The sequence below is a fragment of the Aspergillus karnatakaensis genome (genome assembly GCF_047715665.1).
Source record: "Aspergillus karnatakaensis strain CBS 102800 unplaced genomic scaffold BJY04scaffold_29, whole genome shotgun sequence".
NCBI classification, from domain to species: domain Eukaryota; kingdom Fungi; phylum Ascomycota; class Eurotiomycetes; order Eurotiales; family Aspergillaceae; genus Aspergillus; species Aspergillus karnatakaensis.
In genome coordinates this window covers 265,694-282,845 of record NW_027395741.1, presented here as the reverse complement: position 1 = coordinate 282,845, position 17,152 = coordinate 265,694, and the positions used below count along the sequence as shown (strand labels likewise).

General features: G+C 50.8%; 5 protein-coding genes across 5 annotated transcripts; 2 read left to right on the top strand and 3 right to left on the bottom strand.

Annotated features, from left to right (window-relative positions):
• Positions 1–1,635: 1,635 nt before the first annotated feature.
• BJY04DRAFT_219095 (cupin domain-containing protein) lies at positions 1,636–2,189 on the bottom strand (the record flags this gene model as incomplete). The annotated part of the gene is made up of 2 exons (XM_073716490.1): positions 1,636–1,950; positions 2,034–2,189. The coding sequence occupies 2 exons, from the start codon at positions 2,187–2,189 to the stop codon at positions 1,636–1,638; spliced, it is 471 nt and encodes a 156-aa protein (XP_073570438.1).
• Positions 2,190–3,266: 1,077 nt separating this feature from the next.
• Positions 3,267–5,177, bottom strand: BJY04DRAFT_72238 (putative cytochrome P450 monooxygenase). The gene is made up of 2 exons (XM_073720939.1): positions 3,923–5,177; positions 3,267–3,832 (listed from the first exon to the last, which is right to left on the bottom strand). Exons 1-2 carry the CDS (start codon positions 5,048–5,050, stop codon positions 3,719–3,721), a joined length of 1,242 nt encoding a protein of 413 aa, XP_073570437.1. The 5' UTR covers positions 5,051–5,177; the 3' UTR covers positions 3,267–3,718.
• Positions 5,178–7,298: 2,121 nt separating this feature from the next.
• On the top strand, positions 7,299–12,110 carry BJY04DRAFT_208026 (putative 5'-nucleotidase; the record flags this gene model as incomplete). Its single annotated transcript, XM_073713936.1, has 6 exons — positions 7,299–7,333; positions 7,390–8,838; positions 9,940–10,044; positions 10,108–10,318; positions 10,375–10,568; positions 10,619–12,110. 6 exons carry the CDS (start codon positions 7,299–7,301, stop codon positions 12,108–12,110), a joined length of 3,486 nt encoding a protein of 1,161 aa, XP_073570436.1.
• Positions 12,111–12,545: 435 nt separating this feature from the next.
• Positions 12,546–14,704, bottom strand: BJY04DRAFT_228266 (uncharacterized protein; the record flags this gene model as incomplete). Its single annotated transcript, XM_073718802.1, has 3 exons — positions 14,197–14,704; positions 13,817–14,141; positions 12,546–13,769 (listed from the first exon to the last, which is right to left on the bottom strand). Exons 1-3 carry the CDS (start codon positions 14,532–14,534, stop codon positions 12,546–12,548), a joined length of 1,887 nt encoding a protein of 628 aa, XP_073570435.1. The 5' UTR covers positions 14,535–14,704.
• Positions 14,705–15,442: 738 nt separating this feature from the next.
• On the top strand, positions 15,443–17,051 carry BJY04DRAFT_219090 (uncharacterized protein; the record flags this gene model as incomplete). Its single annotated transcript, XM_073716489.1, has 2 exons — positions 15,443–15,730; positions 15,777–17,051. 2 exons carry the CDS (start codon positions 15,443–15,445, stop codon positions 17,049–17,051), a joined length of 1,563 nt encoding a protein of 520 aa, XP_073570434.1.
• Positions 17,052–17,152: the final 101 nt, after the last annotated feature.

Here is a 17,152-nt window from a genome sequence, read left to right as displayed (position 1 = left end):
CCAGTCCTGTCTAGTGCAGGCCACCCGGCTGTGCACGGAAACCCCACCTCATGGAACCGAAGGCTGTACGGAGAATTCCAACTCCACAATCATGATGCTCATGGACAACAGAACAAACCCAAGTTGTTTGATGCTATAAATCAAAGCGCTCGGCGCCACGAGAAGTCAAACTTTCGCCATGCAAATTGGCAGCAGCGCAACATTTCTTTGGACGCCTCTCTGCAGTATGATGCAATTGATCCTGCACGGATCAATGAAGGATGATGCGACGTCCGCCATGCCCAGAGCAACGCTAGAGATCCTTGTCGTTGAGGCTATTGGTTGGTCAGATGTATCTTCGAGGCAAGTCGCGCATATCGGATGACCGTGCTCCGCTGTAACGAGAAGGAAATTATGCTTCACAGCTTCTCTTCAATGGATGGATGAATTGGCTGCTATATGCGTAGAATACTTGGCTTGTTGAATATCGAGGACCTCAGCCGAAACTGTTACGACGAAACGTTACTACTGTTCCTGGCAGTACAAGTTCTCAATTATAAAAGTCAGGCAGCAGCATTTTCAGGTCCAAATTTGATATCTCTTGTGACTCCTCGATGAAGTAGATCATGACGGGTCGTCCACAACTCGTCCTCTTTGATACCAAGGGCCCATGAAATCACTATTGAGGGCACAAAATCGATGGTCATTCCTGGTGCAATACATATCATGGCGCTACATGGCAAGCTCTAGAGATACCCAGGTGGCATCAGGCTCTGCTCGTTGCGGGACTGGGCAAAGGACGTCCAGTTCACCATACAAACCGAGCCTGGTCCGTCGTCGACTTGACCATCCGACAGCCTGATGACTTTGTATCGTGCTACGTGGAGGTCAATGTCAAGAGCCTGTGTACGTTGGCGACGCCGTTTGTGTCCGGAATGCTATCAGCGGATCTCAGTCTCAGGTTCACTGTGGTCGTCAAATACAACTGCACGTCTAAAAGTTTGTGCCTCTATCCAGAAAGCCACAACGTCCGTGGGTTTCACTCAATACTTGGCCAATCGACACCGTCACTTTCGAACGGGTCCATGGTAAGTTTAGAGATGCCACCAGCCATATATGACTTTGGGTCGGCAGCCCGGGCCGCCGTTCAATTCAATAAAAACCATATTATGGTTCGAACTAGGCTTTGCAGCTTGTTTAATTACCATGTGTGCTGTGCACCTGCGCCCCGGGGCGATTAATACTCTGCCTCTATCCCGACTACTTTCTACGCTGTTCATGGCTTCGATTGTGCAACCGTGAGCACGGCTATGACCGTAAGCTGCAAGTACTATTGTCCGACAACTACTATTAGCCAGGTGCTATACATCTCTCAAAAAGGGACCAGGGATCTACCGGACTGGACCATCATCTTTGAGACAGTGCAGATTGCATTAAAAGTCCGCTTAAACCAGGGCTTACCACCGCTCGACCCTAACTATCATACACAAAACCGTCCGGATCAATACAGTAACATTGAACCTACCAACTACACAATGCACCAAGATCCCCGTCAACCAAGAACATAGCTCATATGAACCCATCAATAACGCAAAGAAAACTCCTCAGATACGGTACACAGGATCAAGAACAAGATCAAACCCAAACCCCAACATCTCACTCCCCCCTCACAACGCCCAACCTCTCATTCTCCTCCTTCGACCTCTGACTCCAGAGCGGCGCCTCATCCTCCCCCTTCTCTTCCATCTCATCCCCCTCCTCTTTCGTCGCATGCACAGTTCGCGGATCATGCTCAGCCGGCGAATAAATAGTCACCACCTCCAACGGCGTATCACCAGCATTCAAAAACTGATGCTGCGTGTTCGCAGGGACGATTACGACGTCACCCTGAGACACGGACTGGGCCTTGCCGGCTATTATGGCTGTGCCCTTGCCCGAGGTGAAGAGGAGGATTTGGTCGACGGTGTGTTTCTAACGTTTATTTATTAGTTTCAAAGTGCCTTGCGACTTTAATGGGGGGAAAGGGGTTGAATGAGGGCCGTTTGGTTATCTACCTCGTCACCAATTTCGCCATTCACGGGGACTTCCATAGCGACAAATTGTGAGTACAGGCCTGTATGGAGGACCTTTCTGAAGACGCCGAACGAGCGGCTCGGTGAGAGGATCTGCGGGAGGTAGACCATTTCGTTTGGTGGGGGGTTGCTAGTCATTTTGGGTGGCTGAGATGAAGATGAGTATGCCCTGGTAGCAGGAGGAGTAGAGGTAGAGGATGATGTAGATGTCAATGTAGCTGCTGATAAAAGTCTAGTACGACAGTGGGATCGGTTTAATACAAGTCGCGAAAGAGGCAGCAGACTGTTATAGGGCTTAAATAGTCCGACACTTCTCATCATCATCATTAATCAAGGGCAAGAAGTGATTTCTGATGTTGAAGGTCTAGCCGTGGTTCTTATGTGATGTTGGATTACTGAGCATTTGGCCAGCCGGCCACTGCATATGATTCAATGGTTCGGTTCCGTTGAGGCGGGAGTGACGTCGACTACTCTTTCTTTTGGTTTTTTATTGGTTTGCTCATTGGCACTAATAGGTCAAGCTTATGCGATCGGGCCTGATCTTGATCGTCTCGGTCCTTGCAGGTGGGATTCATGCTCAAGCCAGGATGCGTAAGCGATGCGGATCCGTCGTGCTCAGAAATCGGGTCGGAGGTGGTCTGTGCGCTTGTAAAATTCCGCACCAAAGTTCTATAGAAACACGAACAACAGCACTTGATTTAGTATCTTTTAGTCTTAATTCCTTACTTATTCTAGCTTTTTATTGTTCCTCCTTCCTAATTTAGCCTCTGTGAAGTTATTCCCACCACTAGTAATAAGTAGAAACGTCGTGTCGAATATAGTAAGTATATTAGGGGTGTTTTAAATTTTAGTAGTAGTAGTTATTTACTAGATCCCTATACAAAGTATCAATCTTCCCCTCTTAGAAAAGCATAAAAACTACAAGATCTAGTAAGAATTCATGGAGTTATTCGCTTTTAAAGTTGGATTAGTATAGAACTTTGGTGCGGAATTTTACAAGCGCACGGACCACTTCTGACCCGATTTCTGAGCACGACGGATGATACAGCGACTGCAGTTGTAGCAATTCCCAGCAATTGGTCGTGGTTTAACTGTCGGGCGAACATAGTTTAAAACTTATATCGGTCTGAGCAATCGATACGCCCACATGGATTGGTTATGATTCTAGGAACATTTTCGTCTTCAATTTCTCGACTTCAATTACTGTGGACAAAGCTGTATGTTGAATCAGGGTCGTTCCTTGCGTACCCATGGATAGTATACCTAAGCTAGAATTTTTGATAGGAAAACATAGCCTCGGCGAACGAGCAAGGAGTGACCCATATCTACCGATTCAATAAGGGTAAGTGCGACCTGCCATCACATTCGCTCCTTCCCGAAATCGTGCATCACTGGGCAGGAAGGAGCGACCCAGTCGGGGCCTGGAATAAGGAAAGTGCGATCAACGAACACCCCCATTGCGCTTTCCTTCTAGGGTGAGTGCGGAATAGGAAGGTGCCTTCCCGCTGGAGCTGGAGCGTAGCAGGGCGTAACCGATATAAGGGTTCTTGGGCCTCCCGAGTCTAGGGTAAAGTGAAATAATCAGCTGCTTCACTAGCTCGGGCAACTAAGATATAAGATGCCTCTCGGCCTGCGAAGGCAGTAGATGCCTGATCATCTGCGCCCACTCATACTCCATGAGTTGGTCTCAGCGGTCGGCTTTGAAAGTCGACTAGGGTAGGCTGGGGGTATAGTGAGTCTGCGCCGATGTCTAGCCCATGTTGCGCTTTCTGTTCTTCGGTCTGGAGTAATCGAATCTTGAACACAGTGTTGTTAGTACATACCCTTTCTAGATTGCCGGGATGGAAATGCGGGAGGGCAGAGAAACTCACGTCCTGGAACGCCTGCAGTAATACAACAAGGGCTTGCTTCAGCTCCATCCACAAATGCTCGAGCTCTAGATACTGATCTAAAACAACGGACACCGGTAGGAGGGCTTCATTCATCTTCCTCCTGTTCTCCTGGTCCGTTGTAAGCCATCTTTCGGGACGGAACGCTTCTATATCGCTTCCGAATTGAGAGGCGTTCGTCAAGATAACGTAAGGATAGTATGTTATCGTAGTTCCTGGTGGAATGTACATTGAAGACAGATGAAGTCCACAATCTGTCTTGATCTCCTGTGGAGCGATACTAAGTAAGACCAGCCTCATTGTCTCATTCACAACAGCATCGAGGTATGTTTCACTCTTTCGATTTGGAAACCAGACTGCATCATCAATTTCGCGTCGGAGTTTGCACAGGGCTTTGGGGGATCTTAACAGCAGCGGGATTGCGGAAACGAATGTCTCTTTTAGGGTTGAGACCGTTGTAGTAAATAGGATTTCAGAAAATGTTTTGATAGCCCTTGTAGGGGGGCTGTGGATGAAAATAGGGTCTGGTACGTCTCTCCTTGTCGATGGAGTGTTTGGGGAGGTGTAACAAGAGAGTCTTTCCCTCTTTAGAAGCGATACAGGGCCGCGGAGGAGAAGTTCTTCGATCGTCGTGAAGAGCGAAGAGGTGGGTTGGGTTTGACCTTGGAATTGAGTCCGCGTCTCGGGCACCACCGCAGTATAGTCGGGCAATAGGCGGTTCATGAACTCGTCTGCAATGAACTGTAGCGACGTCGTTATATCGACGATGCGATGTTGTCGAATCGTCTGGACAAGATCCCGCACAGCTTCCTCAGTCCCTCCAAGCTGCCGGCAAGTCCTCTGTGGTTGTGGCAGCTGCTTTACTACCCTAGCGATATCACCAACGTTTCTTAAACTAACAACATTGGGTCCCAGCCGGACAACATCGCCATATGCTTGATGCAAATCAGCGAAATGTCGAGCGTCGTTGATCGTCCAAAGGTCCGAGACTGAAGCCAATATTGGGCCCGGGATAGACTTCAGAAGGGTGTAGTTATAGAGCAGGTGGAGTACAGTCGAGACCAAAGCAACGGCCGCAAGACCGAAAACGAGGATGGCGCACACGACCATGTTGGTGGTCTGTAGTACAATTTCCGGGGAGGGAAGGGGTAAGCATTATCCTGTGGGCCGATCGCGGGGAGCTGATGGCACTGGACAGTAACATCAAATTCGGCCAAAATCAAGGACGCGTGGTATGAATCATACCATAAGGTTTGTCTGTTCCTTTTATCAGGGGAAGGATCCAAGCCGGCCGTGCGATCCCGAGTCGGGGACCCGGAGCGTCCCGAGATAAAGCCGTTTCAGGTTTGGAAATGGGAAAACGCCATGATTGACGCGCACCAGGGTACTCGAGGGCTAAATACTACATGTTACAGCCTTGATCATTTCACCCTTGGTGTTGGGCTGGCTGCACTCCACCGCTACTCCGGCATGCATCTTCTCGAAACTAATGCACCAGTGTGTCTGGGCTTGCGACGGCACTCTATGCTGATTGTCTGCCTTTAGAGTTCATATGCACCGTGACTTGGGTCCAGGCCAGAATGAATTAACCAAGGGATTTTCTGGCCAATGAATTGGCAAGACCCCAGCTTCCAGGTAGACAGCGCACCTTGTGAACAGTCACAGTCCAGTTATAACATCCCGACACCAATCAAATGGGCTTCCTATACGCCCTCTGAAATATGGTCATGAGGAGTACCAACAAGTCAACACGATACTCAGGGCGCCCTGCGAATTTCACTGAGCATACCCTGATCATCACTGACCAAGCTCAACTCAACTCTCCCCGCAACCCCTAGACCAAGAGCTGTCAAATGAAGCACTGTTGTGGTCACAAGAGAAGCTTGCAAATGCGGACTTTGTGCTGGTTCCGATCATCCGGTCATAAGTTACTTCGAGGAAGAACGTATCGTCAAGTTTGTGGCAAGTTCTCACAAGAAGATCATACGGCTCCCGCGTGTTGGTGTGACCGCTGTAGGGGTTTGCTGAGAAGAGTACCTAAGGGGAAGAACATGCCCCTAACCCTGGAGAGCGAAATAAGTTAACAAACTCTGCAGTGAGCCCATATCCCGTCAGCAGTACTATGCTGGCCTAAAAAAGTCTGCGCTCGATAGACCTAGCCAACAGGGACTTTTGTAAGGTCACCAACCCCGCCGTAGACGCAACAATAGCGCATGGTCGCATTCACTAGTAAGCGACTCGGCAGAAAGCTCGTCAGTAGAGCTGTTATATCGCTTGATGGTGCGACTCCTGCCACCTCGCGATTATCAGTATGGATTGTTGGCTTCATTGGTCTCCATAGAGTACAGGATGTAGTAGAGAGCGGTGACAAATCTGAGAATTGTACTCTCCTTGAAGCCACATATAAGAGGCGCTAAAGACAATCAACAGACTGGGAATCCCCTCGAGAATTAGATAAAGAACTTCAATATACCACTTAATAGCAGGTGTTGCTGGTGCTGACTATGTCTGTGGTAAAGATGAGGTCTGCGGGTCCAAGCTGGCGAACGTTCCGTCAGTTCAAGCAGACGTCCGTGGGGAAACACTGGTGGTCGCAAGAACTCTGTTAGAGCTCCCTTGTTCTTCTCACGTTTTTCGCTTTTACCTTGGAGGGACTGATCACAAAGAAAGGCGAAAAGAAGCCCCATAATGAGATCCGGGGTTGATAACGGCATTCGGGCGTCTAGACCCGTAGATCTCTTGATCCAACCACATGTGGCGCTAGACATCTCATCAGAGACAATTCTTGGCGACGCAGGGTGAGGTTGCAGTATTATCAGTTCCGAGATTTCATGTTGCTTAACAACAAAGAATTGTCGAGCTCATAGCCTCATGGTGATGGTTCCGAAAGTTCAACGATGCTCTAGAGGTACGTGCCGCCGGAGTTAACAACTCCGGAACTCCACATGCTAAGATAAGCAGGATCACATGTGAGGATCATCCGCACCGCAAAAAAGCCAAGAGGCATGATTTCTTCGCGTTTGTCGTGATGTTGAAAGAGCTGTCCAAGCTGCCCATGGGGTCGTCAATTTTCTCAGGAGTTTTGCTCCCGTGCCATGCAGGTAGTTGACCTGCAATCATGCCACTTCCTTCCCTCCACTTCGCTTGATTTGTGAGCTGCAAGCCTCGTGTCTCCCTGCCTCCGCGTCCAACACGGCCATGCTTTGACATTTTCTTACCCCGCCTACGAAAATAGTCACCAGTCACACTGATTCTGGCAGCCTGCCACAAGGCTGGTTCTGAACATTTCTCTTCTTCATCCAGCCTTCGGTATACCCTATCTTGTTGACTTGATTCTCGCGCTGGCCGCATCGTCGCCATGGGCAAACCTCCCGCTGCGATCTTCATTGTTCGGTATGAGTCTGTTCCGCTACAGTCAGTGGCCCTAGGCTAATCAACTACTCTCTCAGACACGGTGCGCGCTTGGATGCTGCCAACAAAGAATGGCACTTGACCTCCCCAACCCCATATGACCCTCCGCTCTCGTACGGCGGCTGGCTTCAGTCGCGCGCTCTCGGTACCCGTATTCACAACGAGCTGCGGTTGTTGGAGGAGCAGTTAGACCAATCGACAGAGGAAGCTCGGGATCCGAACATACAACCCCGTCATTTTAAACAACGAAAGCAGAAGCGCAGGATAATCATACATACCTCTCCTTTCCTCCGATGTGTACAAACGGCTATTGCAATTAGCTCAGGGATCAGCCAAAGCGATTCCGATACGGAATCACCGCAGCAAATGCGTTCATCACCGTCGGTTCGGCCTAAGACTGCTACTCTAGCACCCACATTAACTCTGAGTCCTGTGGCCGAAATTCCTCGAAATAGCCAACGATGTCTCCTCCGGGTCGACGCCTGCCTTGGAGAGTGGCTGAATCCAGAGTATTTTGAGAGTATCACTCCTCCGCCAAAGTCCGAGCGTATGGTAGCTTTTGCGAAAACAGAATTGCTGCGTCGGGAGGCCAGTGTCATTCCCGTGGCTGACACCAATTATTCTCCCTCCGTAGGCCATTTTCCAGGTGGTTGGGCTAGCACAGGTTCGGCCCAGGAAGGAGGAGCCAAGCCACCAGTTGACGCGCCTTCAGTGTCTTCAGCTGCATCTAACGGGAATACCCAGCGAAATCGCGCTGGTAGTCACGATTCTCTGAAAGCTGTCGATACGCAATGGGGCCGGAGAATTTTAACGGTCAACACCGATATTCCGTCTGTACCCGGGGCAGCGTATACACCTCCGAAACCGAGTTACGCCATTTCACCATCGAACCCGATTCCGGATGGCTATGTGAACCATGCGCGCGACGCTTGTGTCCTGGTCGACTATCAATGGGACAGCATGCGTGAGCCCCAGAACTGGGGCAGCGGTGGCGAGTACGGTGATGAATGGAGTACCATGCTGACTCGCTTTGGCACTGGCATCGGTCGTATCATTTCATGGTATCAGGATGATGATGCATCACCGGCTCCTAGCCATCGTCGAACCCGATCGCAGCTTCAATTCTTGGACCAAGATGAGACAGAGGACTCGTCAATAAATACGATTCTCATACTCGTAACACACGGAGCTGGATGTAACGCGCTGATCGGTGCACTCTCTGGCGAACCAGCGTTGGTCAACATACCTACCGCCTCACTCACTCTTGCCGTTCGCAAAGACTCCCGCGACCGTTTTGGCGATTTATCAGGACCTGGAGACTATAAATTGGCGGAAATTGCCTCGACAGATCATTTACGGCCTGGAATAAGTCCGGCCTCTGCTCGTTCTCCCTCAATCAACAGTTTACCGTCTCCCTCAATTCCTTCATACCGCAATCGTATATCCTCGCGCGCCTCGTTTTCCTCGGGTCCAATCATCCTAGGCCCGTCGCTCAAAGCATCAAATGCCCAACCATGGACAATGCCTCGTGCCCCGTCAGGTCTGTGGAACTCTAATACGGGCGACCAAGATCCGGCCGAGGATCTTGTACCCGATTTTGGCTCTCCATTTCTCCCGGTTTCCCAAATCAGTGGGACCAGTGCCGGTACTGGCGCCGATGCCATGCCGATAGCTGAGTCAGGAGAATCGCCTTGGTCAGGCAAGCTCCCGCAACGAACTCTGTCGCAACGCGGCCTTTGGGGGAGCGCCCCGATGAACAAAGATCGACCTTCCAGTCGACGCTGGACGGTTGCCGAAAGACCCCTGTGATCCGCTTTGAGGCAAGCCGGCAGTCAATGATCGGTCGACACATCGGAATTGGCCAAAAAAAGGCCACGAAAAGGTCATCTCTGTGCTCTCAACTCCGCTATTTTCTCACCTTTCGGTCCTCTCTTTGCTTCCGTTTGGCGAGGAACTTTCTAATCACGATATTTACGTGCCATGATAGATACGACAAGGAGTCTAAAGACTCCTAGACATGACCCCTTATACTTCTCAGCTCAAGGCTGTACAACAGCGACCTCCATTAGGAAATTTTCCTCTCACAATATACATCCACCAGAATTCAGACTCCTAGTAGATAACAGCATAGAGAGTAACCTGCGCTTCATGCACTCTAACAGCATTCCCTTAATCCAGCTTGCACCCTTAAAAGACTTTCACCTATCTTCGCCCACCCAAAGAACTATTTCCTCCATGGTAGGGATTCCGGGAGGCGCCACCATTCCCCGCCATGGACTCGTCGCATGCAGCCTTCTCTAGAGCGAATTGAGCCCACAACTCCAGCAGTAAAAGCGCAGGTATCTATGAGACCAGGTACCGATTGAACTAACCTCGTTCTAAAGTAGTTTGGTCGATCCTCCGCAATGCCAGAGCACTGATTGGCCGCAGCATGTCTTGGTGCCTGGGTGCCTGACAGCAACTTGTCCCGCATGTGTCATGCTCACCGTACCCAAACAATGCTCCCACCTGGCACTTCCTTTCAACTTCTCCTTCATTGCTCTCATCCTTGCCTACTTCGATTCCTCTGAGTGGACCTTTGCCTCAAGAATGGCTCCCATCGAAACTGATGGCCTCTCCGTGACCTATTCTTCCGAAAGAACTGGTACTCCAGACCTCCGCCTCATCCACTATAATGACGTGTATCATGTCGAGTATGCCATGCCATTGTTTTCGATCCTACAGCTACAAAGCATCCACTAATGGCCTGCAAACAGATCAGGATCTGCCGAACCAGTCGGCGGCGCCCCGCGCTTCCAATCCGTCATGAACTACTATCGATCGCATCCCAGCTTCGAAGGGCAACCTGCCCCGCTCACCTTCTTCTCCGGCGACGCATTCAACCCCAGTCTCGAGAGCACAGTGACAAAGGGGCGGCACATGGTGCCTTTTCTCAACAAAGCAGGAACAGATGTGGCTTGTGTAGGGGTATGTGGCCTGCTGATGTGAGATAGCCATGCGGGGTAATTGTTGACAATGGATAGAATCACGACCTTGATTTCGGAGTCGCGCAATTCCGCCATCTGCGCGATCAATGCCAGTTTCCATGGCTATTGGCCAATGTCTTAGATCCGGCATTGGGGGAGGATGTTCCCATTGGGAATTGCGAGAAGACTTGCATGCTGACAACCTCAGATGGAATCAAGGTGGGCGTTATCGGCCTTGGAGAGCGCGAGTGGTACGTCGACGCCTCAAGTCCTCACAAATCATGAACTGACATGCTTTAAGGCTAGGAACGATCAACTCCCTCCCTCCTGACCTTATATACAAATCCGCGTCAAAGACCGCTATTGAGCTCGTACCAGGGCTACGAGAACAAGGAGCAGAGATAATTGTTGCGGTCACACATCAGCGTGAACCAAATGACTATAAATTAGCAAAGAACATTCCGTATGGATTGATCGACATCATACTAGGAGGTCATGATCACTACTATGGCCACGCTTTCCTCAACGGCGTCCACGTCCTGCGCTCTGGTACCGATTTCAAGCAATTGAGCTATATTGAGGCTTTCCGAAAAGTAGATGGCCCAGGATGGGACTTCAACATCACCAGACGCGACATGGTGCGATCCATTCCAGAGGATCCGTCAAGTCTAGCACTGACTGCCAAACTCACCTCAAGCCTTAAAGCCAAGTTAGATAAACCGGTCGGTTACACCGTTCGCCCACTCGATGGGCGCTTCTCTACCGTCCGTGCTGGGGAGTCCAATCTTGGAAACTTTGCCTGCGATCTCATGCGCTTCTACTACCACGCTGACTGCGCAATGATGGCCGGAGGCACTATCCGCGGTGACCAAATATATCCCCCAGGTGTACTCCGTCTCCGCGATATTCTGAACTGCTTCCCCTTCGAAGACCCCGTCGTCCTCCTTCGGCTGAAGGGCAAGGCTCTGTTTGACGCCCTAGAAAACGGCGTCAGCCAACTCCCCGCCCTAGAAGGCCGCTTCACCCAAGTCTCCAACATCTCCTTCAGCTTCAACCCCTCCGCACCCCCCGGCTCCCGCATCAACTGGGCCAAAGTCGGCGGCGAACCCATCAACTTCGAACAAAGCTACACTCTCGCTACCCGCGGCTACATGGCCCGCGGCAAAGATGGCTTCTCCTCCCTCCTCGTCGAGTCCGAAGGCGGCACAGTCGAAGAACTCGTCGACGAAGAAAGCGGCACCCTAATCAGCACACTCATGCGCCAATACTTCCTCTCCCTCAAGGTCATGGGTCGCTGGCAACACCTCGGCAAATCCATGACCCGCCACTGGGCCGACGTCCAAAGAAACATGAAAAACAGCGGGTTCCTGAAACCCCCCTCCGCGCTGCCATCCCCCGTCGCCGAGAAAATCCCCGCCCGCGTCCAACGACCCCCGCTCAACCGCAAACAACATTACTTCTACGGCCGCTTCGCGGACACCGAGTTCCCAACTGAGGACAATGACGTCCAGGAACCGGCTATCGACGACTCAATGGATTCAGACTCGGACTCGGATCCGGATATCCTGACCTCCCCGCGTCCAATCACGAACTACGTTACGCTTCCTGCGAAGTCTTCGGAGGAAGAAGAGACTCGGTTGAGGCTTGCAAGGTGGGCGACGCGTCGTTGGATGCGCCGGGCAAATATTATGTCGAAGATGGATGATGCGAATGACGATCCGTTTACGCCGGCTTGGACGCCAGGTATTGCGCCGAGGTTGGAGGGGAGGATTGTTATTGAGACAAACGCTTAGACGTGTTTACGTTTACTTGGATTTTTCGAGGGGATGGGTTGCAAGTCTTATGATTTACGATGGCTACGAATATGGTTGGATATGCGTCATGCATCTTCCTTGGTGTTTGAATGGTATATGGTATTGTAGAGTCGGCATGGCATGGCATGGCATGGTGTATTTCGGTATGATCTGAGACCTCATATCGCAAACGCCAGAGTTGGTTTAGATACCTTGTTTAGAATCTCGGGCATCTCTTTGTTATTAAATCAAGCGGGTTAACGCTCCTAACATGTTCCATGAATGCTCCAATGGCGTGGTCAGCATTTTTTATTTCAGGGTTGCCAGATCAGATCTGCAGGGTTGTGCTTGGGCCTAAATTTGCACATACACCTCCGTCATCTCGTAGGATAGATCCATAATACACTGAAGGGACAGCAAATAGGCAACCTTCAGTTATTGCAGGCCCACCGGCTTCGCCCCGGAAAGATTTACCACCCTCCCACCACCACCCAACGCCGCCGCGCCTCCTCCCCCACCGAACGCCATAGCCGGCGGCGGCTTCACCCATCCCGGAACACCACTATCCTCGGCCTCCCTATTATGGATTGTCTGCCAAACATTCGGGAACCCCGTCGGCAACGCCCCGCGCAAGCGCGCACCGGGAATCGCAAAACGTGGGTTCTTATGCGTAAGGTATCCGCGCATAAGACCTTGGGTAAGGAGGGAGGCGAGGATGGATTCAATCTCGCGCATGAGCGGGGATGGAATGCTTGGGTCGTTTGTGGAGGGATCATGGTCATCAGCGTACGGGTTTAGTTCGTAGTCGGTGTAGTTCGAGTCTGGGGGGCCATCGATTAGGGCTGATTGGGGGTTTTGTTGGAGTTGGCCAGTTGCTGTGAAGAAGGATTGGGGGCAGAGGTAGTCGGCGTATTTTTGGAGGAGGGATGGGTCTAGATCTAGGTTTGTGTTTTTGGTGGGGCCGGAGAGGGACGTGAAGTCTGGGTCTGGGGATACGGAGACGATTTGAGATCCGTAGTGGCTGTCGGTTGCTGGCGTGGAAGGATTGATTGCGAAAGGCGTTGTCGAGGGCTGTTGGTGTTGTGTTTTCAGCCACCGAACGGCAGTTTCGAGTTTGCTGAGGTAGAGGAATGGCGGAGGGCCTCTTTGGGCTTGGCCTTGGGGTTCGCCTTGGAAGCCGCCGTGGATAAAGACTTTGCGTGTGAGTGACCGCCAGACGAGGATTTCACATCGATTACGCAGTGGAAGGAGGATTCCTTTCCGCGCAAACCATTCCGTTGTCGGTGGATTTGTGAGATGGTCTCGGAACGCAATGTAATCTCCACGTATAATAAGTTGGCGAAGCGGGATAAACTTGTCTGCTAGTCCCTCTGCTTCTGGTAGCTGTAGTAACTTCTGAGATGGGAAGCGCCCCAGTATCATATTGCAGGCGATGAGATATGTGAGAATGAGTCGCTTCTGGTTTATTGCTTGACGGTGACATTGGTCGTAAGCGGACTGCAGTGCAATCTGCGCTGGGAAGAATAGGTTATTGGAGAGTAAGTATCGACCAAGATAGTATAGATATGTGACCCTCTGAGAAGCAGGAAAGTGCTTCAGAGGCGGCGACTGAGCAGTAATACTTGCAAACATTTGCTCGGCATTGCGAAGCTTGCCGCACTAGAAAGAGTCAGTCGATGATAAAACGATCGCAGAGTTGGCCCTACCTGAAACAGCAGCTTCAAGCACAAATTCGCCATAAGATATATGCCAACACGTTTGCCCTCGGGTTTACCGTGAATGCCAGGGGTGCCACTGCGGTCCGTGAGGCACTTGATGAATGCTTCTCGAACCACGTTGGCAGACTTTTCGACCAAGGTGACCTTCTCTGTGCTTTCGTCCTGGTCCCCCTCTAGTCTCAACAGGTGTGCGACAAGTTCAGGTCGGCGGTCTAGGCCCATGGCCAGCTTCGCAAGAACCTTCGACAGGTATAGAACAGTGGGCAGAACAACGATACCGAACTGGCTGTCGCCTAGCGCAATCACGCATTGGCTGGCAAGATAATAGTCAGAGCTAGCACATTAAGAGTCATAAATATTGAACTCACTTCAACAGTCCTTTGAGCATGTCATATGTCTCAAGTAGATTCTCCACGTTCACATCCCGCAGAAAGCAAAAGTAAAGCTTCATGAACGTCGGAAAAGCACTCCATGAGCTGCTATCTTTGGATTTGGGTACCAACCCTTCGCATCGGCGCAGCAGTTCCGCTTCCTTTGTCGCATTAGGGTATTTTTGGCGCAATTCATCCACCATTTGTCCATAGATATCGGGCAGCGGCGGCTCAATCTGCAGAAAGTCTTGCAGCTTGCGGCCATCGCGATCCCTGACTATTTCGGCCAGCGAGGTCAGGAACCGATCAAGAGTAGATGACCCTTGGAAAGCCATCGTGTTATCCGTAGGAAGAAGGATAGAGCGTCAGCGATGAAGGTAATGGCCGGGAGGGTGCGAATGTCATAAGAGCTTCGATGTGACGGGAGGGCGGCAGGTTTATCGTACCCCGCTCATACTCGGTCGTTGTCAAGATAATTCAGGATATCAGTGGCAGAGAATGCGCAATTGACAAAGCGACGCGGTCTGCAGCGCGAAGACGAGCTTGCTTGGGGTTCTTCACAAAGGCCGATCGGCGAGACTTGCGAAAGATGCGCTAGTCCGAATCTGGATTATCTACAAGAAGCTTCGCCTGACAATCACATGCAAATGATGCAAATCATTGCCAACGATCCATCCAGGTACTTGAATTTCTGAATTTTTTGAGCCGGTGGGGAGCTCTGGATCATGTTTGCGGTTCAGACATGATCAAATCTATGTTTCCATGTGATAGCCCAAGGTTACCTACCTATTGTTCTTAGGCCGTCACCCAGTCGTCCCTGGGAAATATATCTCCGCAGAGTAAGGATTAGTCGATGTGTTGAGTGCTCGAGAGACTATCACAATAGCTTGTTTATCTCAATCCCAGTAATACATGACTAGTTGGGTCTCTGAGCAACTTCTCTCATCTCAAGAATGTTGTACACTTGCTGTGGTGGACGTAATCATGTCGGTGTTGAAACACCGCGATCCACCCAACCCATCCATACGTCATACCGAAAGGGCAGCTGCCAGTGAACCCCCGGGCCTTTGAGCTATCAGTTTCTCCCATTCAAAAACAGGAACAGGTCTCTTTCCATTCTTTCGTTCTTCATCGGCTCCTCATTGAATCACCCTCTACATAGCGACCACTTCAGCTACTTCGTCCAGAGATTCCGTCCCGCACCTTACCTCCCTACCTACTATACCCCCATGTGAAAAAGAACATGGCCGACTCAAGCTCTCAATCCTTTCTCCCAGCCTTTGTGAAGAACCCGTTCCTGGAGACCTTCACCTTCTTCTATCTTATCTTCCAAAATCTCATAAATTGGATATTCTCCCCCGGTCCTCCCCCGTCAGGCGCGATCTCCAATGATCTCCCTAGGAAACGAATCGCAATCATCGGAACCGGCTTGACCGGAGTCTCTTCAGCTGCCCACTGTGTTGGTCATGGCTTTGATGTGCAATTGTTCGAAGCCAGGCCCAAGGATAAAGGTCTCGGAGGCATTTGGAGCGTGAGTCTTCACTGAGCTTAACAACGTATAGTACTAACGGAAACAGAGAGTCAATTCTACCTCCTCGCTCCAAATACACAGTATCATGTATCGATTCCACCCGTCCGTTCACTACGGCGCTGCTTATCCCTCGCAAGAAGAGATTCGTGACCAAATCATTGATCTATGGAAGCGGTATAAGCTTGAGGACAAGACGGTCTTTGATACTCCCGTGGACTCTGTCAAGCAGAACAAAAACGGCAAATGGATAATCAACAACAACGAGGACGAATGGGGCACGTTCGACGGAGTAGTCGCCTCTGTCGGAGTCTGCGGTGACCCGAAGATGCCTTCGCTACCGGATCAGCAGAACTTCGGAGGCCAAATTTACCATTCATCAGAACTGGATGGCAAGCACGTCAAGGGCAAGAAGGTGCTTATCATTGGCGGCGGTGCGAGCGCCATTGAGGCTTTGGAATTTGCTGTCAAATCTGGTGCTGCTGAAATTGACGTTCTATCACGTTCCGACAAATGGATCATTCCGAGAAACTTCTGGGTACAGTCACTCTTGGCCATGAACATCTTCGGACAAGAAACCTTCCTGTCCTGGATCCCTGAAGGCCTCCTGCACAAACTTTTCTACCGTGACCTACAGGATATCGCTCCTTCCGGTGGCTTGTACACCCAGACTCCAATGGCAAACAGTGAGCTCTTTGACCAAATTCGCGAGGGCAAGGCTCGCTGGCTGCGTGGTGATGTTGTATCCGTGAAAGAAGAAGGCATCTTATTCAACTTCCGATCCAAGGGCGTCCCCAAGAGTGGTCCTGGCCGCGAGTCCGTGGTGCCCGGCGACGTCATCATCATGGCAACCGGCTTCAAGCGTCCATCCCTCTCGTTTCTGCCAGAAGAGGTCTTTGAGGAGCCATATGGCCCGCCGAGTTGGTATCTCCAGGTCTTCCCTCCTGGTTACACCAGCATCTGCGCCAACAACAGCACATATGTCAACGCCATCGGTACCGTCGGTAACATGCACATTGGAATCTACACTCGGTTCTTGCTTATGTTCCTCACCGACCCCTTGTCTCGCCCTACCGAAGGATGCATGAAGACCTGGATTGACTTTACTCGCTTTATGAAGAGCCTCTCTCCCGTTGGAGCCTTTGACTTCTTTACATACGCTGAGCTGGTTTACTGGTTCGTGTTTGTCCTCCTGGTCAACCCGTTCCGCTGGAAGTGGGCTCCTTTCATCTTGTTCGGTGTTGGACGAGCCCTACCCGCCCAGGTAGTGAAGCAGGAAGAAGCGTTCCGTAATACTCTCCGAAAGCAGCAGCCCAGTGAATAGACTGCTCAGGCAGTTTAGTCGATGAAAATCGACAACATCTCTAGTGTACCCCGATAATGACCATTTCTCATAACTCTTGATGATTAGAGCAAAAGCTCTCA

Excerpts from the sequence above, each read along its gene's own strand:
- BJY04DRAFT_72238 (XM_073720939.1), bottom strand. The coding sequence starts at position 5,050 with ATGGTCGTGTGCGCCATCCTCGTTTTCGGTCTTGCGGCCGTTGCTTTG. Across the intron at positions 3,833-3,922 it reads TACTGCAGGCGTTCCAGGAC|ACCGAAGAACAGAAAGCGCA; the intron begins GTGAGTTTCTCT and ends CGATTACTCCAG.